This window comes from Pongo abelii, chromosome 7 (genome assembly GCF_028885655.2).
Source record: "Pongo abelii isolate AG06213 chromosome 7, NHGRI_mPonAbe1-v2.0_pri, whole genome shotgun sequence".
NCBI lineage: Eukaryota > Metazoa > Chordata > Mammalia > Primates > Hominidae > Pongo > Pongo abelii.
Genome location: NC_071992.2, coordinates 156015911 through 156042069, shown reverse-complemented (window position 1 = coordinate 156042069; position 26159 = coordinate 156015911). Strand labels below are relative to the sequence as shown.

At 50.7% G+C, this 26159-nt stretch overlaps 1 protein-coding gene across 1 annotated transcript in view; it reads left to right on the top strand.

Moving 5' to 3' along the window:
• The window catches only part of KCNK9 (potassium two pore domain channel subfamily K member 9), an 88413-nt gene extending 63956 nt beyond the window's left edge, over positions 1-24457 (top strand). Inside the window, exon 2 of the mRNA XM_054518876.2 lies at positions 22474-24457. Coding sequence (XP_054374851.1) covers positions 22474-23315 — 842 coding nt within the window. The 3' untranslated portion in view covers positions 23316-24457. The remainder of the gene's footprint in view (positions 1-22473) is intronic.
• The last annotated feature ends 1702 nt before the right edge of the window (positions 24458-26159 follow it).

The following is a 26159-nucleotide window of genomic DNA, read 5'->3' as shown; positions in this document are numbered from 1 at the left end:
GGTTGGCTACGGCCTGGCAGTGTGGGCCTCGGGGAGGGTGGGATGAGGGACATGGGTAGGAAAAAGGCACGAGAATGGGGATCAGTTGGAGGCTGATGCTGGAGGCCCAGCAGGAGTTGGACTGGTGAATGGGAGAAGGGGCAACTCACCAGAGAGAGCTGGTGGACTCGCTCCAGGCCTCCTGCGTTCTCAGCTAATTAAACAGGCAGAGCGGATGATGCCTCTATGTATCATGTGTTTGGGCTGGGGAACCTGGGGACTCCCAGGGAAGCCACCCCACAGCGGGTGCTGAGCCAGCTGATTCGTAAGGAAAACTGCTCTCCCAGCTGGGACTTTGCCTGGCCCCAGAGCCTGAGGTGGGTGCAGGTGCCCTAGATTAGAGGCACCCAGGGAGGCTGGTAGGGACTATCCCCAGACAAAGCAGCTGGCACTTGGCTCAGGGAAAGTCAGAGGGACCCAGCGAAGCTCCCTGCTTCTGGTCCTTCAGTAGCCCGTGTGCCCCTCTCCTCACCAGCCCTGTGTCCTGCTCTGGTTTGAGTTGAATGCAACCATGGAAGGTGTTGAACAGTGAAGGCATGGCCTAATCATGGCCAGACAAATATTCTGGAAGAACGGCTCTCCCACCAAGTCTTCCATAGCTCCTGTTCGTTCACATAGTCACCTGTATTTGGCACCTGCTGGGTGCCAGATCCTTTGCTGGGCATTGGGAATTCTGATTGACGTAGGCTTGGTAATTCATGAATTGTGTGGTCTCATCATCTGCAGCTGTTTGTTTTCACGTCTGTAAGTGTGAAACAAATGGGGATGTACAGGTGAGGAGCAACTTATCCATGTCATGTCTTCCCAGGTTCCTGGAGATGGGGACATTTGGGTTGAGTTTTGAAGGATGAATAGGAGCTTGATGTCTTCCCTCTTTCTGCCTTGTCTGCTTGTTAGAGAGATTCCAGCTAACGGTATGGGCATGTGGTCTAACATACTTCCTGTTCTCTTATTCCACAGATGAGGACACATCCCCATGGAGGTCACAGCAGTGAGTGCTCAGTGAGATCAGGGAATGTGTTTGACCTGCACGTGTGTTGGTACTAGCACAGCTTCCTCACATTCTCCCTTTGTCTGGCCAAGGCTGGGATGGGAAGAGAGGCATGGAGGAGGCATCAGTGGCTCAGGGAAGTGTGGAGAGTGCCCAGGGATGAGGTCTGCTGCTGGGTTCAGGCCTTAGACATATTCATCACCTCCCGAAGTTTCCTCCCACTCCCCTTACTATTATCGTGTGTGTGTGTGTGTGTGTGTGTGTGTGTGTGTGTGTGTGTGTGTGTAGAGTAGGAATACTTAAGATCTATCCTCTTAGCAAACTTTAAGTATTCAACACAGTATTGCTAGCTGTAAGCACTGTGCTATATAACAGATCTCCAGAAGGTTTTTTGCATAACAAACTTTGTATCTTTAGACTGTGACCTCCCTGTTTCCCTGCCCCGTATTAACCACTATTCTCTGCTTCCATGAGTTTGACTGTTTTAGATGACGTCATTTAGTATTTGTCTGTCTCTGGCTGATTGCACTTAGCATAATTTCTTCCAGGTTTATCTATTTAGTCACAAAGAGCAAGATTCTCTTCTTCCTCTTTTTATTTTTTAAATTTCTATCTGTTTACACATACTCTGGTGAGCCATTGGTCTCTTACTTTCCTTTAATTCTTCAGACATGGTTCTTTTAGTGCTTTGAACATCCTTATGGCACTTGGTCAGCTTAGTGGTTGGCTGATGACTGGACAGATGTCCTTAAATGCCTTGCAGTCTCTGCCAAGGAAGCCTATGTGTGTTGGGGTATGCGGTCAGCACTCTGACATGCAGGTCACGATTCTGTCTTCACCTTCCCTTCCTGCTTGGGCACAGCCTCAAGGTCAGCTGGAGGTGAGATATGGGGCCATGTCAAGTGCACTGCCTTGTACATGCACACAGCCTTTTAGGCTCCCGGGAGTATGTCATAGCTTTCCAAAGCCTCCTTTGAATCTCCTATTCCCATTTTCCTTTTTGTCTTTTGCTCAGCCTCTTGTTAGACACAAGTGGTCATGGTACTTTGGACAGCTGCTGTGTTAAAATATTGCTTCTGATTGTTTTCAACAAATACTGCCCTCTCACTGAGTGAGCTCTGGGGACAGAGCTTCCAGACAGGAGTGGCCCTTCCATGGCCACCAGGATGCTATTTTCACAGCTATTGTGATTGCTGAGCTATGGGTGTTCCAGGTCACCTTGCAGCTGAGGCAGGGAGACAGGACCAGGGCAGGTTCAAATGCCATAAACCTTTCTTTTCTTCCTGAAATTTAGTCATTTTTCTTACGTAAACACTTCCAGTTGTTACAAGACTTCAGCTAACTTCCAGAATTCAAAAAAGTTGATTTGATGGTTTTGCCAGTATTCCCATTGCTTTTCTGGAAGAGTTGAGTTCCTGGAGGTCCTCACTCTGCCCTTCTGGAAGCTGGCTAAAGTTTTGTGACCTCAGAAAACACTTTTAGCATTGGGTCAGCAGCAGGAGCTGAGTCTACCTCTGCTGAAAGGAAAGAGCCATAGGGAAGGGAAAAGAGGTTCTGCATCTAGACAGGCGAATGGCTTAAGAAGTGACTCTACCCTTGGCAGGGGGCCGGGGCATGGGGACTGGCAGGTCCCATTCATCCCAGCCTAGCTGTGACCATCAGCACACCAGCATGAGAACAGCTGAGGTGCTGGGGGTCAGAGAAGAGGGCGGGCATCTCAGTGTCACCACTCGAGAACTGTGTGAACTGTGACAGGGTACTTAGCCTCTCTGAGCAGTCCTTCATCCAGGAAAATGACAGCCATCATCTCTAGCAGTTGGGCATGCCATGAAAAGAAGAATATCATTGATGCTGGGCCAATAAAGGGTGGTCTTTATTTTTGAAACTCTTGCAATGCCCAGCCCAAATCCTGGCCACCATATTGGTTTCTGGTCTTTGTGCATGGAATGAACGGAATTCCGGGGGCCAGAAACAGTGTGCTTTTGGCTAAAACATAAACGGGGTTCTAACAGATTCCCTATTTAGCCTGTTAAGGTGAAGACATGCCACATCTACCTGAAGCTTATGAGGAATTAAAAATGCTTATGAAGAATTTTTATTGGCAATATGATAGCACACACATTTTCTGATAAGTAGAAAAAAAGCAGGCTCTGTAATTACTTCTATACCACCTCCTCTCAGCCATAGAGGAGAGATATTCAGGAAAAGGACTAGCAGGGAATATAAGATGCTTCCAGGCTGCCTCCTGAGTGGTGGGGTTGTGGGTGATTTTTTTTTCTGCTTCTTTAGATTTCTTTTGTGATTCTCTTCAGTGAGCAAGTATTATTCCTATGATCAGCAAATTACACAAAATAGAAAAATCTAAAAAGTAGAAAATAGAGATGTGGCTGGGAGTCCAGGAGATAAATTAATCAGGATTATAGCAGCAGGCTTTTTCCATTTCTTTTCTGGTTTTGTGTTTAGGTCTCTCACTCTCTGCAAGGTTAGGTGACTTGCCCAAGGTCAAACAGCTGAGACATCAGGTGGGCTCACCAGGACCCGGGTCTTCCCTGTTATTTCAGAGTAATTATGACAATAAAAGTGTCCCTCCCGGAGGTGCCAGCCTGCCCCCCATGCTGGTGCTGCCCTTGATGGGAATCAGCAGCGACAGCTGCAGAAGAGTGTCCACCCAGCAGCTGTCACCCTTGGCTTTTTTGGGAAGGGTATCAAGGGCGATGCGCTGACAGGGCATGGTTTTCTCCCTGCAGAGAGAGGGCCAAGAAGCTTGAATCTGTGGGGACTGGTCCTTGGGGACCTCATGGGCTTCCTTCTAAACTGCAGGGACCCCTGGATCTCCAACTTTCCCTCTCACAGGCCCAGAAATGGGTACCAAACCCCAGTGCACGATACAGCTGCTGCTCTCAAAACCCAGCTTGTTAGGTGATGTGGTGTCATCGTCCTGCTGTTGGGGGGCTGATTCAGTGGGTTAGGGCCAGGGCCTGGACTCTTCATTTTGACCAGCACCTGACAGATTCCCATGAAGGGTCTGTAGCCATGCTTTGAGAAATCCTGGCCTGGGACAGAGGGAGAGTGGTTGGGGCCTCAAAAGTAAAGGGGTATGGGATTTTGCAGAAAGACACATAGGGCCACCTGGGGCTGGCTTGGGAGAGAAGACAGACACCACTGGGGCTGGCAGGGACTGGGCTGTGTGTGGTATGCATGGTGCGCACCTCGCAATGCTGTGGGAAAGATGCGGGGGCACCCTTCCCTTTGACAGATGAGAAAACAGAGGCTCAGAGAGACTGAGCGAGCTGCTCTCAGGTAGGCCAGAGCTCCCCCAGTATCCCCTTCATCCTGTTTGAAAAAGGTTGGAGAGACTTTCATGCTATGCTGTAGCACCAGCTTTGCCCATAGATCCTCCTGGATGAATGGTGTTCTGGGGGACAGGTTTTGATCAGAGAAGCCATGGGGCCAAGGGAGGGGACTCAGCTTCCACTAACAGCTATGGACAGCTTCCTACTGCTTGCTATCGTGATTTCATTTAATATCCACCAGGGCGCTCTCAGGAAGATGGTCACCAGTGATGGCTTTGTTTTGAGCGTAAAGGCAGTGATGCCTCTATGCATGGCACATCTCATCAGAGTTAAGTGCTTTGCCAGCTGGCCCAGTGTGGCACCCTCACAGCTACATCACATGGCAGGACAATCTGTGACAGGGGAAACTGAGTCCCCAATGGAAACAGTGACCTTGCTGTAACCTGAACCTAGGACTTGACTCTGAGTCCAGTGCTCTTCCCAGATGGTCCCTCGAAGGCCAACTTCCCTGGGCCGGTCTCCCTCGGGCCAGAATCTGGTGGCCACAGAGGAGCACCATGCAGCTAGGCAGGGACTGCCCCTGTAGCATCCATGGAGCTGAACTGCTCTGCGCTTTCTTCCTGGGGCAGAGGCCTCGGGCAGGGGTAGAGCAGAGTGTGTGGCCCTGAGAGCAGTCACCTGCTCAGCTCTGTGGGATGGGGTAGCCCTCTCCCGCCAGCTCCCTGGGCCCAGGCTGCACAAGCAGCTTCTGGACACCTAGCCACTAACAAGACAGATGCAGGGCTGCTCTTGCGCCCCGAGGGCCATTCCTCATCCTCAGACAGCTGGGCAGTCGCTTTAATTAAAAGGGCTCCGTGGCTCTGGAGAGATGAATCGGGGCCAGCTCCTGTTTGTAAACGCATCCTCTAGCAGGGCTGGTGGTGTCTGGGCTGGTTCTCCACTTCCTCAGAGCTGGGCGGGCAGGCCCCCTCCCCTTCTCTCTGGGTGCTGAGCCTGGGGCCAGATTTCCCATTTACAGCCTGTTGCTGGGCAGGGGGCTCAGCCTGTGAGCCCCTGGGTGAGTGGCTGCCTCGCTGCGCCTGTTTCTCCTCTGCTGACTGAGGACACCAAAGGCCTCCCCCAGAGCTGTTCTTCCCCCGCCCCGCGACACCCTCATGATAGCTATGCCCTCTGCTGACGAGGCAGTTGATTTAAAGCTGTCTTGGGCTCCCCTGAGCTGATGGCGATGCCTGAAATGTTAGCATCAAGTGGTCACTGTTACCATTTTTATCATCGTGGTCCTGACTCCCCAGCACCTACCACGGTGCCTGGCCAATGGCAGGTGCTCAGTCGTGATCTGTTGAATGAAGGACTGAGATAAGGTACCAGTATGTGCCAGGCACTGGGAATGCCAGGTAGCACTTCACCCACCCAGACATGAGGGTAGGAGTTGCCCCCGCCACCCAGGTCTGTCACCCTTGTTCCTGTGGACGCAGGTGTACACCCTGGGAGAATCTGGAGCCACAGGATCCTGGGGTCAGGGCCCTAAGCTGTGTTGTCTGCTTTGACACTCTCACTTGCCTCTTTGAAGGCTGCTGTCCTCCTTCCGGCCCTGGTCCCCTCCGCTGGCCCTTTGGGGCAGGGCTAGGCTCTCCTCAGGGGACAGTGAGCAATGCTGCTATGTCATATGTAGAAAATCTGACTCTGCCCTAGCAACAAGGTAGCCCGGGTGACAGGTTTGGGACAGGGTTCTGGGTTTGCATCCACCTTTTGCCAAGTCACCAGGTGGCAGACACTCTGGCCTCCGTTTTCTTGTTTATGATATGGGATAGTACCTGCACCTCCTACAGTTACTCTGCTGTTTAGAACACTGCCTGGCACCCTAACATTTGTTGTGCACTTCTGTTTGTTCATTTATTTGTTTAAACAATTTTTGATGAGGAGCTACTATGTACCAGGCAACAGAGCTATGCATGGCAGTAAAACAGGCCCTAGAATGTTCTCTGACAGGACTGCCTGCTCCTGCCCCAGACTGGCTGCTCACCTTACCCTTCAGGGCTCCTCATGCAGCAGGGGAACGACCCAGACGGTGATCTGTGAGAATCCACTGATGCTGGCCCTAGACGCCTCGCACCACAGCTGTGGAGGTGGCTGCCCCCGCCTGCTCATCACCCAGGCAACACCCTTTAGATGAAGTCCCGGAAGCTCTTTGTAAAACACCCAAGGAGGGGCCTTGTCCCCTCACGGAGGCTCTCAGGGCAGGCCTTGGCTGATGGCTGTTGTCTTCCTCCTGCTCCCGTCGACCCAAGGATTCCCCTTCCCCGCAGTTTCAATCAAGGGTAAATGATCTCGGGAGGAGGCAGCGGTGCGAGCCTCCCATGTCTAGCTGTTTGGGGAACGGTTACCTATTAAGTGCCAGGCCTGGCTCTGGGGACCTGGAGACAAATTGAGGTCCGAGCCATCCTCAAGGCTCTCCTGCTGCTCTGGGCAGGACAGTCCATCCCAGCAGGGCAGAGCTGGCCCCGCCCTCATGGGGAATCCAGGCAGCTTCCATAAAAGGGGCTCCTGAAAAGAGGTGAGCGCCTGGGGGCATCTCAGGATGGTGCCGTCCTGCAGGGCCAGCATCAGTGGACCTGCAGATTGAGGGCAGGGGGGGCTCCAGCAAAGGTGGATCTGGAGGGCAGACAAGAGGCTAGGGAGGCCGTGGGGCAACATGGCCCATCCACAGGTGCATCTGGATGCCTGCCTTTCCCATGAGGGGTAGGTCAGGCCTCCCTGAGCCATATTCCCTCAAGCCAGTAACGAGCTACTTGTTGGCTGCCCCCTTAGGTGGGCATAGGATCTCCTCTTCATCAGGGAATCACCTTCCCCATGACTGGCACTTACCTGGTCCCTGAAGCCATTTAAACTTGAGACCCAATAGCCTAAGGAAACCAAGTAGTAGGGGCTCCTTGACTCAGCCCCATGAGTCCACCGTGCTAAGCTGTCCCAGCCCTGGGTTGAGGGACATGGGAGTGAACCAGCAGGCGAGGTGTGGTGTGCCAGGAGGACTGCTGGTATATATAAGGCCTGTATGCGGCAGGCACAAATGCCCTGGGACGGAGAGCAGAAGAAACAAGTGGATGCTTGTGACAGGCTCGATGCCAATAGTTACAGGGCTTCTGGGGAACCAAAGGGCAGCTCGAAAGGCTGCAGGCTCCAGGGAGAGGCCCCTGCCTTTAGGGAGGCCATGCCCCTTGCTTTGTGTGTCGTCGTCTTCACGCTCACAGCAGGCCTTGGGGGAAGGCCCTATGTGGTGGTGGTTGTCTAGGATGGGAGACCAGGACACAAGGTACTGAGGCTGCACAGACCGAGAGCAGCTGGGCTGAGCTGGTGAGCCTCACAGCCTGGGTTTTTCCACTCTGCTCTGCAGACTTGGAGACACCTCAGGTTGCTGTTATGTAAGGGAGGGCCTGGGAGAGCCGGGCCTCTGAGCTGCGTATGTACGTGTCTCTGAGTGTGCCTGTTGAGTGTATACGTGTGTCTGAGTGTGTGTGCATGCGTGCCTGCAGCATTTTCGGAAGGAGGTCAGCACCTCCTTGGATTGTGCAGCAATCCAAGATTGCTACCTATTAGTCGTGTGTCCTTGGGCAAGGGACTTGGCTGAAATCATTTATTCCTCACAGCTCCAGGAGGTCCTCATGATTGTCATTGTTTGGCCAAGAAGGAGACTGAGTGACTATGTGCCAGGCAGCATTCTACGCCTTTTACAAGCATTCACATTTATTGCATGTTTACTATAATTAGGTAAGGAGTGAGGAGGGCTTTCAATCTTCAGGTTAATCTTGCTTCTATTATACCTCAGCTACATGCCTCAGGCCAGATGTGTGTGTGAGCATGTCTGTATGTATGTAAGCATGTCATGTGTATTTATATTCGTGTATGTGAGTGTGTCCATGTTTCTGTATACATGTGTCTGTTTATGAGTGCCTGTGTGTATGTACCTGTGTCTGCACATGGCCCGTCAGCGTCACACGGCAGGCTGCACCCTGCCAGATTGCCCCACTGCTACTCGTGTCCCTGAGCCCTAGTTTTCTCACTTGTTCCATGGACATGACTGCACCAAACCGAGGGGTTCTTCTGGCATTTTGTTGAACAATAAGCAGGGTGGGCCTGTCTGTACGTCTTTGCTCTCCAAGTTCAACTTCTGTGCTTGTACAGAATCATCTTAAGTACATGTTATGAGCTAGGTGCATAGCAGCTGTACCCCCAAATGCCATTGGCTTCATGCATCACGGGTTACTTTTTCTCTTGCATCACAGCCACTGTTTCTCAGCAGGGGCCCTGCTCTAGGTGGTCACTCAGAACCCAGGTTCCTAACAGCTGGAGGCACCATCCCACCTTAGGTTCTGAGGCTTCTATCTTTAGGGAGAGAGCGGGGGGAATGGGAGCAGGGAGAGAGAAACAGAGGCAGAGACAGAAACAGAGAGGGTCAGAGAGTGAAAAATCATACGGCAGGTTTTGGTGGGCCAGACCTGGAACCCTGCTGGCCAGCACTGAGTCACACGGCCATGTCTACTTGTGAGGGACTCTGTGGCCCAGCTGTGTGCCCAGGAGCAGGAGGAGGTCACATATGTGGGTGGACACTGACTGTCTCTGCTAGAACCCACCTGCTTCTGTTGCTTCCTGAGAAAATGAGCATCCTTACACGCGGGAGGCCCTGGTGGAAGCCAGTTTGCTGCCATCAGACTCCAGCGTGGGCTGACTCTGTTGTCAGCGTGCACTGAGTTCAGTGTTAACAGTGAAAACATGCTAGGAACAAGGCCTGGGGCACCCCACAGATCTTGCCTGCTCCTGCTTTTTTGAGGCCCTTTTTTTTTTTACATGATGTGGGGTCTGTGGTGACTCGTGTCAATGAGGCACTTGCTAGAAATGCAGAGGCCCCAGCCCGCACCCCCACCTCCCACACAGAATGGGCGTTGTGGCAAATCCCAGGTGATCCCATTATTAGGAAGCGATGCTTTAGAAGTCACACATGCAACATGTCTTACCTTCATTTCCACTGTCAGACCTCCCAAGAGGCATCGGGTTTTATGGTTCTTACCTGGTCTGGTTTGACCGGAACTTACAGCTCCCAGTAACCAGGCATTCAAGGCTCTTGTTCTTTTGACCCATAGATCCTTCCAGGGTGAACTCTGCCTGTTCCCTCTCAGACCCTGCAAGGTGAATTAGCCCTAAATGAGAATCCAGCAGAAACAAAACAGGAATTAAAGTTTGATTTGATTTCACTTCTTTAAAACATAATGTATCAATTATTACTTACAGAGGGTATTAGGACCTAGCTTGATTTTCAGTTCTTCTAGCATAGACTTTTCAAAAGTCAGCCACATTTTATATATATTTTTCCCTCTGTACTTTGTTTTTTAAATTTAGGCTTGTTTCCCCACATTTTCTTGTAGTATTTCTAAAAATTTTTTTGGAGTGGGAGAGGAATTATTTAGTGGTGGGAAGAAAGAGTAGAACGGAAGGGAGTGAGGAGAATTTTGCTGGAAAGGGATGGAGGCGGCCAGCAGGAAAATGCAGGTTTCTCTCGAGTGCCTGACCAGGTGTGGGTGCCTGGCCTGCAGCCAGGGCCAGGCTCTGAGCGCAGAGGCTGAAGATCACATCAGGCTGGCTTGGGGGCTTACAAAGGCAACATGCTTTGCGCAGGGCTAGGGGGCGTTTTCTCACCCATGCCACAGAGAGAATACTATTGACCCCGCAAAGGGTATCCCCTTCCCCAGAACCAGCGGGTTGAGGAAGGGAAAATATTTTAGCGCAGTCCCTGGCCCAGCGCCAGCCCACAATATCTGGTAGTCGTTACTGTTACCATTATCTTTTGTCAAAGCTAAAAGGCCATTGATGGATGCCAGCTTCTGAGAAAACATTCATCGCATGACATCTCATCTATGAGAAAGAAAGATTAGCGACTTTTCCCAGATGATTCCTGGGTTCTGGACGCAGTCACCGGAAAACGTGGGCGGCCGACCCGCACCCACGGCCGTGTCCCTGCAGTCGCCCGAGTGTCCGCCAGAGGGCGCCGTTGCCTCTCCGGTGGCCGGCGCTGCGCGGAGCGCCTCTTGCGGGGAGCGGAGCCCCTGAGGCAGAGGCTCTCCGTGCTAGTGGCCCATTCGGCTGCTTCTTGGCAACACTTTCTGGGAGCCTCTTTCAAAAGCAGACTTGCTTGGGGGATGGATGATCTCCAGCCTCTCGCAGGAGTGTGATTGCAGGCTTCTGTGTTTCCCAGCCTTCGATATTTTGGGGGACTGAGAAGGGGTGTGTCTTGACTCCAGCCTTCTCCACTCACCCTGCTGTCGGCCTCCTGACTCAGGACACATGATGTGCAGTGCGCTTGTGTGGCCCTTTCACAGGAGAAGGCCTTCTACGCACCTGTCTTCCCCTCTGTGTACCTGGCAGGCCCAAGGCCCCGGACCTGAGAGGTTCACCTACACCCTCTCCGAGCTGCCACCCCAAAGCCACTCCACGGGCCTTCCATTGGCAGATACGGTGCAGGCTCAGGCCTGTGTCTGCAGCCTGTGCCTGGTGGCTAAGTGGGACCAGCGAGCCTCGGATGTTGCTGCTGTGTGGCTCTAGGATTAGGGGCTGGCCCAGGCCTGCATCCTCCGAGAGAGAGGCCCCGGGGAGGGGGGCGGCGGCGGCGGCAGAGCCCAGGATTCTGCAGAGCGTTTCTAGGCCCGTAGCAAGCCCCTGCGAGCAGACCCTTTCTTTCCAGCACCCACAAAGCCTCGCCTCTACCACTTCCTCATCCTCTGAGGCTCAGCTTAAGAGTTTTAAAGCTTAGAAGCATTAAAAATAATGCTTTTTCAAAATTGGGGTAAAATGCATATAGCAAAATTCCCTCTTTCAAAGAGTATAGTTCAGTGTACAATTTAGTGCAATGTTGTACAACCATTGGAACTGAGTTCTGAGCCATTTTCTTTACCCCCAAAAGAAACCCCTTACCCTTTTGTGCCCCCCCCCACCACACCCCCTCCCTCTGCCACCCCTAGGCAACCGCTAACCTGCTTTCTGTCCCCAGAGGTGTCCCTGTTCTGGTGTTTGTGGACTCCTACAATACTTGTTCTTTCATGACTGGCTTCTGTCACTCAAGGTTATGGACTGAACTGTGTACCCCCGAAATTCACACATTGAAGCCCTAACTTCCAATGTGACTGTATTTGGAGATGGGGCCTTTAGGAGAGGTAATTGAGGTTAAATGGGGTCACATGAGTGAAGCCCTCATCCAGCAGGTTTAGGATTCCTAAGAAGAGGAAGGGATACGGGGACACTGTCTCTCCGTGCACCATCTGGGGACACAGCAGGAAGGTGGCCCCCTCAAAGCCCGGGAGAGCCCCCACCAGAAACTGCATCTGCCCCCTTTCATTGTGGAGTCCTAGCCTCCAGAACTGTGGAGAAAATCAGTGTCTTTTGCTGAAGCTTCCCAGGGCTGTGGTATAATATTTTGTTATGGCAGCCCAGCTTGAGTTGACTAAGGTTCATCTGCACTGCAACGCCCGTCAGGACTGCATCTCTCTTTAAGGCTGAACACATTCCGTTGTACACATGGACCACGTTTGTTTAGGCGTCTATCCACCGATGGATGTTTGGACTGTTGTGAAGCTAGGCTGTGAATACATGGGTACAAATATTTGTTTAGGTTTTAGTGATGCACCTAGGTGTGAAGTTGCTAAAAATGCTTTAAGAACAGATTTCTTTGGTGTTTGGGTATGAGCCAGGAGTGGAGAACATCTTGGGGTGTGCTGTGTAGGCCTTTCTGCCCTCCCCAGGGGTGCCCCCGCATGCATCTCGGCCCCAGCCAGCAGAGGATGTTTCCTGATGCCACCTGGTGAGGTTGCTGTGGGGACTAAAGGAGAAGCACATGTAACTATGACAGCTGCTATGTACCGAGGCTCAGCCTTCCAATCCATAGAAAAGGGATGAAGATGCTTCATTTAATCTCGGCTGGGTCCTCATAATGAGAAGGGACTGGGGCCCATGGGAGGTGAAACCACAGAGCTGGAAAGTGGCCGACTGCACTCGGAGCCAGGCTGGCCAAGGCCACTGCGAGAGGTGCTGGGTCAGTGATAACCATGGGTCAACCAGGGACGAGATGTCCACCCAGTGCAACCCTGGGCCAGGCACCGGGGCTCCCTGAGGCTGGCCTTCCTCAGGAAGGGGCCCTAGGGCTCTCCCGAGGAGGCCTCACTGAAGGCCCTACATGGAGCAGACGAGGAGAAAGGCCTCCGTGAACGTTGTTGGAAATTTGTGCTTTGCAAGCTCATATGTTTTAGAAATATATTATATATATTTAGTCCATTTCCCCGCTTAAGGCATCAAATGAAGGGTAACCAAAAGGGAACTGAAGTTCTTTTTGAGAATTAATGATAAATCATATGAGGAAATTGCTTTCATTAAATAAAACACCAAATCTGCCAAGATTTTCCTTCAGGGAACACAGGGTGCCAAGCCTGAGAATAAGCCAGTTGTCAGGGCTCTGAGGGCAGCTCAGGGCTGGGGCTTTGGAATCCTGGAGCATGGGTGGATGTGGAAGACGAGGGGGCCATGCCCTGCCTGGAGCGCATGAACAAGGGCCTCAGTGTTCCCATCTGTGGAAGGGGCCAGGGCCTGGGGCTCAAGTTCTCCATGGCGATTGTGGGAAGGGGCCTTAGATTACCCAGAACGACCGTGTTTGCCAGGGTATGGGGCTCCTCGGCACTCTCTGTGCAGGGCAGGGCTGACCTCAGCCCATTGCTGGAGGTGCTTCTATGTCGCCTTTATTTGTGCATCTGTGAAATGGATGGAGCCAACTGATGATTCTTGTCCTGGGCGGCCTCACACCATGAGGGAGGAAAGGCAAAGGAGATGGGGAGCTGTGCGGTTTGTGGGTCTCACTGACCCCCGACTCGCCTCACTCTCCTGCCAACCTCCTCCCCCACAACCCCAGGTCTCTTCTGTTCTTGCTGTTCCTTCTTCACCATTTCTGGAGCATGTGTGGCCTCTGTTTGAGACAGATGGTCTATTTCATCTTATTTTGTTTGGCCTGTGCCATGTTTTCAAATGTTTAATTGGACACTAATTAGATACTACATTTAAAAAATCCATATTTTCAGCTTCTCTTTCAAACTCAGAATTGAGTCACCCTGGCCCACAGTCCTGAGGCCAGGATGGGAGCAGCTGCTCTTTGAGAGGCCCTGGCCTGCCAGCTGGCCATTCCCTGCTCACAGCCATGTTACCTTCCAGCCCCTCTCCCCAGGACATACATATCAGAGGTAGCTTCTAAGAGAAACCGCAAGAGACACAGGGGAGTGTGAATTGCAAAGTGCTATGTTGACAAACCTGTTGTAGGTTATTTGTAGTCTTGCTAGGGTATTAGGATGTGTACTCTGGGTTGGGTGTTAATCAATCACTTACAGTGAAACAAACCCTGGCTAAAGCCAACATATTTACAGGGGGACGGAATGAACTGTCTGTGAGCTGGGCTGACTCCGGGTAGGACAGGCTTAGAGGCAGGGTGAAACATCTCTGTACAGCTTCCCAGCTCTGAGATCGGGGTCGGGATGTTATCTTCTGTGGCTGAGTTCATCCTCCTGATAGTGAAATGACTGCAGGAGCTCCAGACCTCACCCCCTGGCACCCTCCAGTCTGGCAGGAAAAAGCAGAAGCCTTTGAGTCACTAGTCAAGCCCCAAACCCTGAGGCTTTTGCTGAAACCATCAGAATGCCTACAAAGTACCGTTCCCTTCTTGGATTGAACAGGAGACCAAGCCTGTGTGTAGTGCCCAGTAGAAATTGGGGTTGTGTTATATTGCAAGAGGAGGACTTGACACACCACCACTGATATCCCTTATCCATGAAAGAATGAGTTGGGAAAAACATTGTCAAGTGTAAAGTGCTGTGCCATGGGATGTAAAGTGCTGTGCCACTGGAGGAGGCTGCTTCATTCCATATTGCCCTTGCCAGAAGAGAAGGTTAAGGCTTAGAGGATCTAAGGTGTCTTGCCCAAGGTCATAGTAAGTAGGAGATGGAGCCAGACCCAGACTTTGGGACCCACTGATTGCTGCCCACCCTACACGCAACCCATGCATTACTTTGCTTTTGGTGTTTTCAGACGCCTGGGTTTAAATCATGCCGAGCTCATTCCAGGGCCTGAGCAGGGCCGATGCTCGTGGGAGGATGAGTGGGATGCTTGCCGCAGGCTTCCGTGGGAGCCAGGTGGGAAGCCCGAGGCTCAAGGGCAGCTCTCTTCTCCAGCCTGCTCCTCCTCCAAGCCACCCTGAGTCATGGAATTTGTGGCTGTTTTAATTCTTACCAGCACAAACTTTACATGTCCTTTATAAATACTTCATTCTCTTCCAGCAGGAAATTTCTCAGTGCCTAAATACTTGTATGGCCATCTCCTTCCCGTGCTGGGCAGCCTGTCCCAGGGAACTGTGGGACAGCCATGGGCACCCCTCACCGGCAGGACAGCCGCTCCAGCTCCTGGAATAGCCAGGCTCCCTGGGAGACTGGGGTTGCAGTGACAGAAGAGAAAGAGGCCCAGGGAGGGAGGGGACCATCCACAGTCCCTACGAGGGCACGGTTAGGGCTCAAACCTGGACTGGCCCGACACCAGGGGCTGAGCTCCTCCACTCCACCCCACTGCAGTGGGAATTCAAAGCTCAGCTTGATGGCTTCTGGTCAAGGGATCAGGTAAGTGGGGTAACGGCCTGGGCATTCCCCAGTGGAAGGAATGGGGTAGTAATGCTGCAGAGGCAGGAAGGTAAAGGTCCTGCTCTATCTACCTCTCCCCTGAATAAGCTCCACAGTGGAGGGCAGAGGTTTTACCCTTTAAGTCTGTGAAGGTCACTCATGGTCAGGTGTGGATGTACCTAGATTGCCAGGGGGGACATGGGGAGCCACAGACAGCTCTTGAGCGCTGGAGTGCAGGAGCGAGGCTGGTCTGCAGTCCACCTGGCCCAGGCTGCCCTAGTTGCCTTTTTCCAGTGGGGACAGCCCACTGGATACTTTGACTCAGAACAGGTGCCTCTTATGGTCTAACTTACATGTATATAGTATGCATCTTGCACTACTATGTCCCATGTGCTTAGAGTATTTTTAAGTGAAATAATGCTGTTCAAAACAGGAGAAGCTGGGAAGCTTCTGGTACGTGATGGCTGCCGTGACTTCTGGGAAACCTTGCAGGAGCCACTGGGGAGTGGCAGGTGTCTTGAAGTGAGTGCTGCCTTCCAGCCACAGCTGGTTTTTTGGGGAGCTCCAGACCCAATAGAAATGATTAGTTTTATTTTCCTTGTCCTCTGCCTCTCTCCCCTCTGGGAAGATGGAGCCTATTCCTTTTTTTTTTTTTTTTTTTTTTTTTTTTTTCCTGTTTTGCTAACCAGCTGCAGCAGAGAGATGAAGGCTGCTTCTCTGCAAAGCCTCTCTCAGGAAAGAGCAAAGAGACCCACTAAGTATATTAAAGAGGCCATGAAAATCAGGCTGGGTGATGCTGTGTCTTGGGCAAAGCTGCCCCCAGCCACCTTGGGCCCTGGGCTTAGGGATTGGCTGGGACTTCCAGGCAGGTCTGGGAGGATGGAAGTCACTTGCACAGCAAGGCATCTGGAGATACCACGTGCTGCCTTCTCCTCCATGCTGGGCTCTGGGATCTGCACAGCTGAGTCAGGAGTGGGCTCCGCTCTCCTCGGGAGCTCACGATCTGGCCCAAGGTGGCCCAGGCTGTGACTCCCCAGCAGGGCCAGTCAGTGTCTGGATAGGTGAGGAGTACAGCCTGTGGGTGCTGTCCTGGGAGCCCCCAGCCTTCCACCAGGGTCCGGGGCTGGAAGAGGCACCTAGTAACCAGCTAAGAAGGCCTTGTGGAAGCAGGCAGGCTGTCAGTTCCCTTGGGCCCAGACATCGTTGGCTACAGATCCACATGGGCACTTGGGGGCTGGAAGGCCTGACCCCCAGGGCTGCACACCAGCCTGAGGTGGGGCTCAGCTCAGAGGCTGCAGGGCCCAGCTCTCGGTGAGGGGACCCATGCATTTGGCCAATTCTGGGAGGAGCCTGGTGAGGGGGCTGATTCTCAGTCTGCTCTGATTCACGTCCTCTGCCCTGTTTCACAGATGAGGAAGCAGAGGGGGGTCATCCCGGGGTGCTCAGGAGTCATAGTGCACAGTGCAGAGTCAGCTTTTCCAAGTGGGCTTTGCCATTTTTACAATGACTGTCCCCTTTCCAGATCTGTAGGGCAGGAACCCCATCACCGGCCTGCCCTGTGAAGTTGGGCATCACCGGCCCCCAGGTGTCAGTTGCCTCTGACTGTGGAAGTGGGCCGGGTGGGACTGGAGGTTCTCTTCTAGGGCTGGCTTCACTTAGCAGGTGACCTAGGATGCTCCAGACCCCTGGGTGGGGCTGCCACTCGAGGGATTGGTTCCATGTGCTGGGACATGGGGCTGGGCTGAGCTGGGGGTCTTCCTGGATCTCCTTCAACACTCACATCTACTCACCCTGCCTGGTCCTGGGCACTGCCACCTGTCGGCAAAGCTGAGCAGGCCAGGGGAGGGTGGGTGGGTGGGCAGAGCAGGACCCTGGAGCCCAAAGCACTGAGTGATGCAGGGGCCAGCCGGGCTGAGAAAGCTGGGACAGCCACTCAACTGGAACCGATTGTAAGCTCCCTCCGGGGTCTCGGAACCGTGCCGGCATCCTGGAATCTTGGGAAGGATGGTGTCGGGGATGCCGCTGCTGTGTGAGCAGTGCTGGAAACCGAATTTCAGGCTGTCAGTGCTATCTATTACCAGCGCCACTATGGTTAACCTCACACCCAGAGGTCTGACTCCTTGTGACCATGTGGACCAGTACCAGGTCCCAAAGGCAGCGTGTCTAACTCAGCATCCCCCTAGACATCAGCAAAACAGGAGTCGAAGCTCTGGAGGTGAGCAGCGTGGGCTGGCTGCGTCCCTTGCGTGCAGGGGCTTTGTACCCTGTGCGTGGTCTTTGCATTCCTCAGTTGGTGGGGCTCTGGCTTAGGGCCCTGCTGTTGGCTGGGTGCTTGTAGGGGGTGCCAGGCATTGGGTTAGGTAAGGATGATGTGGCCTCTTGCGGGGCGGTTGTGAGTTGGCAGCCCTCCTGCAGCCTCATCTTACACGTCTGTGAAACAGTTCGAGTGACTGAGGCTGCTCGGCTAGATCTCACCCGCAGTCGGAGGTGCCTCTCCGGGAGTCCTGGTTTCATTATCTCTACCTTTGGTGCCCTGTGTGTGCCTCCTGAATTTTGTGCAGATAAATTTCAGAAATCTCATTGCCAAAGGGATAAGTGATCCCTTTATGATGAGGAAAGGGTGGCCAGTGGTGGGTGGGACTTCTGAGATTCTGCCACCTCTGTGGTCCTCAGAGATGGAGAAGGTCACCACCTTGTAGTGCCTGGGGGTGGGGGGAGGGGGCGGTAGGGTATTGTAGGAGCCTGGAGTCCTAGAGGGAAAATCCACCTGGGCATGTGTGGTTCCTGAGTTCACAGGTGGGGTAGGAGGTAACCGGGAACAGACAGCCCAGGGGTCACCTGTGGCCTTTCCACATCCAAGCCCCAGCCTCTATCTGTACCTGCTCGTGTTGGGCACTGGGCAGGGCTCCTGGTACAGGCTGGCTGGAGCCCCTTGGGAGATTTCCAGGAAAGAAGTTTTTGTGGAATCCCCTGTGCCAAGAGCAGGTCCCAGGGCACAGTCAATGGAGATGTCTGAATGGGTAATGTATGAGTAGATGAATGAATATATCTTCTGACCCCCGGGCGGGTGATGCTGGGATACGTTAATCTGCAGGTGGGAAAAAAATAGTTTCTCAGGACTTGAGTTGTCACACAGGTGCTGGGGGAATGCATTAGATTTGTACCTCATTCTCCTCTTGGGAAGAGCTTAGAGGCCATCTTCTGTGTCACGTGTCCAACATACATGCATTTTCTATGTTCTTTATTGTATCTTCTACATACAATCTGTAGACATGGTGTGTGCTACTAAAACGTGCAGTCTGCAGCATATACATAGGTGTGGCACATACAGCCTGTGTCATGTGTGTTCTACAGGCACACACACTGCATAGACAATATTTACTGGTGAATATGGGTGTGCTGTAGTTATGTGCCTCTTTGTCTAATCTATCTATATATAGTGTGCTACTATGTCACATGTGCCATTATTCTACACATTAGGTTCCAAGTGTACACTGCGTGTACACTGAAGTCTTCATAGATGCCACGTATGTGTGTTCTGTGCAAGTATTTGTGAGCATCTGACATGTGGACTTAATATTCGCAGACCTGTTTGTACACAGTACCTGCAGTGTTCTATCATAAGCAGATTTGTTAAGCAGACCCAGGGGAAAACAGATGGTATAACAGGGTCTCTGCAGGAAATAGTGCTCTCACACTGAATGATTAATAAATGGGCTATTTATAAATTCTTCTTGAACACGTAGGCAGGGTTGGGGGAAGCAATGAGGGGTATGTGGAGCACCAGTGGAGAGCTATTAACACGCCAAGGGTGCAGTTCCTGGAACTTGTAGAGAGTAGCTGCTGTGAGCCTGCTGGCAGATGCAGCTAATTGCCGAAGTCCTCCTCTTCTTCCCTTCCTCTGATCTACTGGGGCTGTCCATTGGATGGACCCAGCTGGAAACCAGAGGGCAAAGGGACGCTTGATGTAGCTCTCAGGATAGAGATCAGGGTGTGGCTGGGAACGCCTAAATAGGACAGTGGAGGATACCCTGTACCACCTTCTTTTTCGTAGAAGGCCTTGGGAGTCCTGAAACTTGTCTCTCACTTGAGAGGGAATGGTCCTGGTTCCCCAGACCACTGGGCCCCCAGGAAATGTGTTAATGGGGAAGACCCCCGAACCTCAGCGCTGTTCATCTCCCATACTCTCTTATGCACGTGTCTTACCAAGGGATGTCATCGATGCAGTGGACCAGTGAGAAACACTATGGTGTGTCAGTGATCAAGTTCTTTCATGCTCTAGTAAGACAGGAGGAGACAGGACATCCCAGTGTACTGCTGTCCAAGCCCTGTCAAGGCAAACTGCTTATTTTTACTAGCGGGAACAGAAGTCGGGGTGGGGGACCCTGGCACCTGGTGTGCAGTTTTTGACCCAGAAAATGCAGTGTTGATTTCTTCCAGTAAATATATCACATATGGAACATTACCACTTAATAAGTTTCCAACAACCTCCTGTTATTCTCCAGCATTCCAGCTGGCTTTTTTGGTACCAGCTCTACAGGTGAGCTATATGGAGATATAGTAGGATTCCCAGCCCTGCGTCTTTTATATTTACCCTACTTGTTTGCCAAGATGTGCCTTCTTTCCTGAAGACTTAAGTTTCCATCTGGTGTCCTTCTCCCCAGACAGAGCAGCCTTCAGTAATCTTATGTGCAGATATGCTGGTAATAAACTCTCTTAGTTTTACTTCATCTGAAAATGTCTTTGTTAATTATTATATAAAGCATAACAGCGCACACTAGTGTGAACATCAAAACATTATAGAAAAACATAAATAATTGTTTTGCCATTATTTTAGTTTTCTGATAGTTATTGGCCCAGGAAAGCAAACACACTTAAAAATAAATAAATGGGAAATAATAAATAAGCAAAAAAAAAAAAAAAAAAAGAAAATGTCTTTGTTTTGCCTTTCTTGAAGGATAATTTCTCTGGATATGGAATTCTCAGTGAGCAGTCTTAGTTCTTTACAGCCATGCTTCCACTGCTCCCTCCCTCTGTTGCTTATGTTTAGAAGTAAAGCAATATTATATTCCTGTTCCCCTGTATGTGGTATATTATTTTTCTCTGGCTACTTTCATTATTTTCTCTGACTTTAAGCAGCTTGACTCTGGCATGTGGTTTTCTTTGTATTTGTCCTGCCTGGGGTTCACTGAGCTTCTTGAATCTGGCTTTTTTTTTTTTTTTTTTTTTTTTTTGAGATGGAGTCTCGCTCTGTCACCCAGGTTGGAGTGCAGTGACACAGTCATGGCTCATTGCAACCTCCACCTCCTGGGTTCAAGTGATTCTCCTTCCTCAGCCTCCCGTATAGTTAGGACTACAGGTCCCGTATAGTAGGACTACAGCCTCCCGTATAGTTAGGACTACACACCTGGCTAATTTTTGTATTTTTACAAAATTAGTAGAGATGAGGTTTCACCATGTTGGCCAGGCTGGTCTCAAACTCCTGGCCTCAAGTGCTGGGATTCCAGGTGTGAAGCACTGTGCCCAACCTTAATTTGGCTACTTTTGGCCATTATTTCTTCTTTTTGTCTCAATTCTCATTCTCTTTCCTTCTGGGACACCTTTTGATATTGCCCTACAGCTTCCCCAAGGCTTTAGTTTCAATCTTTATTCCTCTCTGCTCTTCAGATTGGATAATTTCAATTGATATATCTATTCTCTTTTTTCAGCTTTTCTGTTTCCCCACTCTGTCCTTTCTGGCCTAACTTTGTCACATCATCTCTTCTTTCATAAGGACTAAGGGGTGTCAGAGCGCAGTGCTTACTAGAGCATGAGCTAACTCAGTGCTAGCTGGGATTGAAGGCCAGAGAGGATGGGGAGAAGGCCTTCTGGAGGCAAACATGTGATGTCATTTTTCAAGTGAGAGTTTGGCCCATGGGGGCAGGTAGGTCATGGCACATATTCACACCACCGGAGACAGACAGACTGAGCCACAGGCAATGAAGCCCTGATGGAGAAGTGTGAGCTAGAGCAGTCAGAGGCAGCTTCCTGCAGGAGGGAGTGGTAGAGGGTCCTGGGGTTTGGTAGGTCCCTACTGTGTATCAGACTGTGGGCTAGGAGCTGTCTGATCTCGGCGGATCCATACAACGCCACCGAAGAACAATTATCCCATGTAACAGATAAAGACATATGGGTTTGGAAAAGCTTATGGAACCCAAGGTAAAGAAGCAAGCTAAGTGACCATGAACATGTGACAGGGTCCCATCAGGGAAATCTGTCTTGATGGGCAGGATTTTAGATGTTGGAAGACCAGGTACATCCTTCAAAATTTCAGTCCAAACATTGTCCATGATCAAGGTTTTTATTCTGGGTAGTGTTAGTCCCACAGTTTGAACCTACTGAGTCTCTTGTTCCTTCTGCCATATTGAGAAGATCCCATCCTGGTTCTGACATTGTCACTGACCAGCTTGGGTGACCCTGCAGCTGACTTCACCTATTCAACATCATTGCCTTCATTTCGAATGTGAGGAAATACAGGCTTGACTTGGATTCCCTGCAGCAACCACGCAATGAAGTTGCATCAAGAATTTCAAAAGTACTTACACACATAAGGTCTTTAAGGGTTGTTTCCTCATTTCTATCCAGGCTCCATTGATAGAGCGGTGTAAATTTATTCATTCCTTTATTAAATAAATATTTTACTTTCTAGGTATGGGGGAATACAGCAGCGAACAAAACATTTTTAAAAGTATGCCTTCGTGGCGTTTACATCTCACTCTACAATTGCCTCTCTTGATTCAAAGTCTCTGCTTTTGAGCCTCATTCTTGGCAGTTGAAAACTCTGGGCTGAAATCCCAACTCTGAAGAAATCAAGCTACCCTGCTATTAAGTAACTAACTCAGTTTTCTTGTTAGTGGGGTTGGAATCATTATGGTGGTTTAGAGGCTAGAATGAGGTGATGTCTGTAAGAGGATTCAGCACTGTGCCTGGCCCATGGCAGGTATCATTCTTTGAAAATCCACTCTTCATGTCAATCCATAGTGGACATAGAGAGGTTTCTCCCTTGGGCTTGATACTTTTGGAGTTCTTAGTAGTGAATCTGCTTTTTTCTTTTTAAAGCCTTTATGTGGCTCTAAGATGGCATTAGAATGTTCCTCCATCCCCTCTCAGTGGCATACTGCAAGTGATATTGGTTCTTCTTTTTTCTCTTCCCTTCCATCCCAGCACATCCCAAATCCCCGCCCTACTGAAATGTTCCTACCCCCCCCCCCACCCCGCTATCTCCCAAGCTCATGTGACTTCTCAGAAAGTGGCTCTCCTTTGTTCTCCTCCCTCCAAGATATGGCCATGCCCCTCTACCCTGCGGAGGAAATTCCCCCAGTACCAGGTCCCTCTGCATTGTACTGCACCAAGTCGACCCCCCTTCCCCTAACCTCTAGACCCCTCCTCACTTGCTCTCTCTGTTCTTCTCATCCCCTTCCCACAGGTTATGGGCACGCTGCACCTGGCACCGATGCGGGCAAGGCCTTCTGCATGTTCTACGCCGTGCTGGGCATCCCGCTGACGCTGGTCATGTTCCAGAGCCTGGGCGAGCGCATGAACACCTTCGTGCGCTACCTGCTGAAGCGCATTAAGAAGTGCTGTGGCATGCGCAACACTGACGTGTCTATGGAGAACATGGTGACTGTGGGCTTCTTCTCCTGCATGGGGACGCTGTGCATCGGGGCGGCCGCCTTCTCCCAGTGTGAGGAGTGGAGCTTCTTCCACGCCTACTACTACTGCTTCATCACGTTGACTACCATTGGGTTCGGGGACTACGTGGCCCTGCAGACCAAGGGCGCCCTGCAGAAGAAGCCGCTCTACGTGGCCTTTAGCTTTATGTATATCCTGGTGGGGCTGACGGTCATCGGGGCCTTCCTCAACCTGGTCGTCCTCAGGTTCTTGACCATGAACAGTGAGGATGAGCGGCGGGATGCTGAAGAGAGGGCATCCCTCGCCGGAAACCGCAACAGCATGGTCATTCACATCCCTGAGGAGCCGCGGCCCAGCCGGCCCAGGTACAAGGCGGACGTCCCGGACCTGCAGTCTGTGTGCTCCTGCACCTGCTACCGCTCGCAGGACTATGGCGGCCGCTCGGTGGCACCGCAGAACTCCTTCAGCGCCAAGCTTGCCCCTCACTACTTCCACTCCATCTCTTACAAGATCGAGGAGATCTCACCAAGCACATTAAAAAACAGCCTCTTCCCATCGCCTATTAGCTCCATCTCTCCTGGGTTACACAGCTTTACCGACCACCAGAGGCTGATGAAACGCCGGAAGTCCGTTTAGGTGTGGGGAGGGAAATGGGACAGAAAAGTCATTTGTCATAGTTGGTGTTAATTTCCATTGGTCCAACTCGTCTTTTCTTATTTATTTATTATTATTATTGTCATCATTATTACTTTCTCTCCTTCCTCCTTTCTTGGTCTCTTGGTCTCATTTTCCCCCACCTTTCCAGCCAGACAGAGCAGGCCAAAGGGAAATACAGGCCCATACTCCTCTGAAACTCACATCTGAGCATGAAGCATGGATCTCCTCCTTCCTTCCCAGCAGACTATGCCTTACATTTCTCACCCCACCCACCCCATCTCTGCAGTGGTTTTCCCGGGACAGATGTGAGACCAAGACCACGGAGACAGAGCTGAGAGGATACCCACCCCAAAGCTGCACATCACGCTCAGCCTTCAATCGCCCACCCTTAGTGGTGTCTCTGACCTAACTCCTTTCTCTTTTCCTCCCTAAGGACTGAGTGACTGTGTGCGTGTGTTGTGTGTGTGCTTCTGTGTGCACGTGTGTCGTGACAAAACGGGAAGTATTAGGTATTCCGTTTTCTTTCCCATCACACATCATAGCCTGCTTTTGGCTGCTTCCAAACAAAACGGAAAGACAAAACCTACAAGGTTTTTGATTTATCGTCTTTTGCCAAATCAAGCATGTTTCATTAAGCAGTCCTTATCCCTGATGTGTCATGGCCATATTTTCTAAATGCTAGGTTCTAAATTATATTAATGTTTTTTAGGGGCAGGCGGGCAAGAAGACCCAGATCAGTTTAGCTTGCCAGTTCAAACATTTTTTAAAAAGCATGCACTTTGTTAAACAACTGGTATGTACTATCAACAAGAAAACTAGAAATGGAATAATCCAAAGCCAATAACAATAACTTATAAAAGACATCTTTAATTTTGTCACCTCCAGTTCCAACAATTTACCATGCAACTGGAGTTGTCAGGGGAAACGGGAAAATTGTTGGAACCCCAGAGTATCTATTTCCCTCTTATTGATGATTTTGTGCAGCACCTACCTGCATAAATAAGAATTACAGTGTTGGAATGCTTGGGTGAGAATGGGTATTAGTATGTGGCTGTGGTTCCTTTTCCTCATGAAAATTGACAGGGCATTCCTCATTAAAAATACATATCTATTTCAAGAAATATCGTCTCTAATTGCATTTGATTTGTAAATAGGATAAAGTTCACACTGGTCTCAGGAAGAGTTTAGAGGCAAGGAGCTATGTCTTGGCCTACTGGGAACTTGCCAATCTCAGGGGACAATTTTGTCTGAGTAGTGTAGAAATTCCTCCCTACTCTCAATAGGGGATGACCCCAAAGGGAAGACCTGCTATCCTCTTGGGGGAGGTGGTGGGGGTAGTTCAGGCTGTAGAATATGGCACATTGGAGGCTCTTTTAGTAACAGGCTTAAAGGACAGTTTGACCTCCAGATTCACTGAGGGGACTTTAATTTCCCTCATTACCATCCCTGCCATTTTCTAAAAATCACCCATTCATCCATCTTCCCATTCCTCTTTTGTAAATGAAGTTCATGGCTCTTGCATGGAAATGGACCTTGGCTATACTCAGAAGGAACACGGTTTACTGGCCTGTCTCAAGGCCCCAACGAGATCTCCCAGAAAGGAGGCTTTGCTCCCTAGAAAGAGTAGACCTACAGGATTTCTTAAAGGAGACAACACCTGAATGCCACCAGTCCCAAGCATTTGGGCCAATGGGCTGAAACACTGGAGCATTCAAGACTCCTCTGAAAAGGCTGTGCATGTACTTTAATGCTACATCCCATGTTGAAATTTCCCCTTCGTCCAGGACACAGGGCCTTCGAAGGAGTCTGCGAACCTCAGATTCTCTAGGCCAAAGTTGACAGTTCTCAACCTTCAAGGTCTTTATTGATTCACTTGTTTTAAGATTTTGTTTTATGGGAGGCCCTACTTGGGGCTCTAAAATCTGTCCAGAGAATAGCAGCAGTTCAATTTTTTTTTCCTCTTGGATGAGATTGTTGACTCTAGGGGGTCAGAGGTATAAAAGCCCTAATGCATTTGCAGAATGCTTTATGCTTCAGAAGAGTTTGCCTGGAATAAATGTGGGGTTCTCATGAAAACCTTTGTAAGAGGTGCCTTCAAATGGTTGGGGGGTGTGATCTGATCTATGACGACACCAAGGCACTGGGAGGGTGATTTGCTCAGTGTCACAGGCTGGCTGTTGACAGAACTGACACAGGTGTCTCAGTCTGGAGTCCAGGAGAGTCCAAGGAGCTGACTTCACACCACCATGTCCTAACTCAGCCCTCGGAGGAGGGCGCCTGCCTTTTCCCCACTGGGGGCATGCAGCAGGCCCTTGGAGCCAATTAAAGGGACGCTGAGACCACCGTGCATACGGAGCTGGTTTCCCCACTACACTATCTGTGTCAAGTTGGTCATATAGGAGCCATACTTCTGCTTGAATGCCTCAAGTAACAAAGAGCTTCTCTATTCCCAGGAACTATAGAAAACATTCTCTATTCTACAGGATTAAGGATTATAGGATGAAGTCTTTTCTCCTCACATGACCACTGACATAAGTATCTGAGGCAACTTGTAATTTATCTTGGCTCTATTTCCCTCCTATGTCTTCTCTTTGCTACCAGTTTAGCCCTTTGAAGGATGGTCACTGAGTCTTCTCTTTCAAAGTTAAACATCCTTGTTTATGGTCAGTGTTTAGGGGATGGAGGCAAATCTTGGTTTGCTTGGTGATGTTCATTTTTTGCTCAGATGGTCCATCTCTTCCCTACTGTGGTCTCTGGCCAAGGAGATATCTAGGTATAGCATGAAATGGTCTCAGAGTGGGGAGGGCAGGGGCCAAGTTAAGG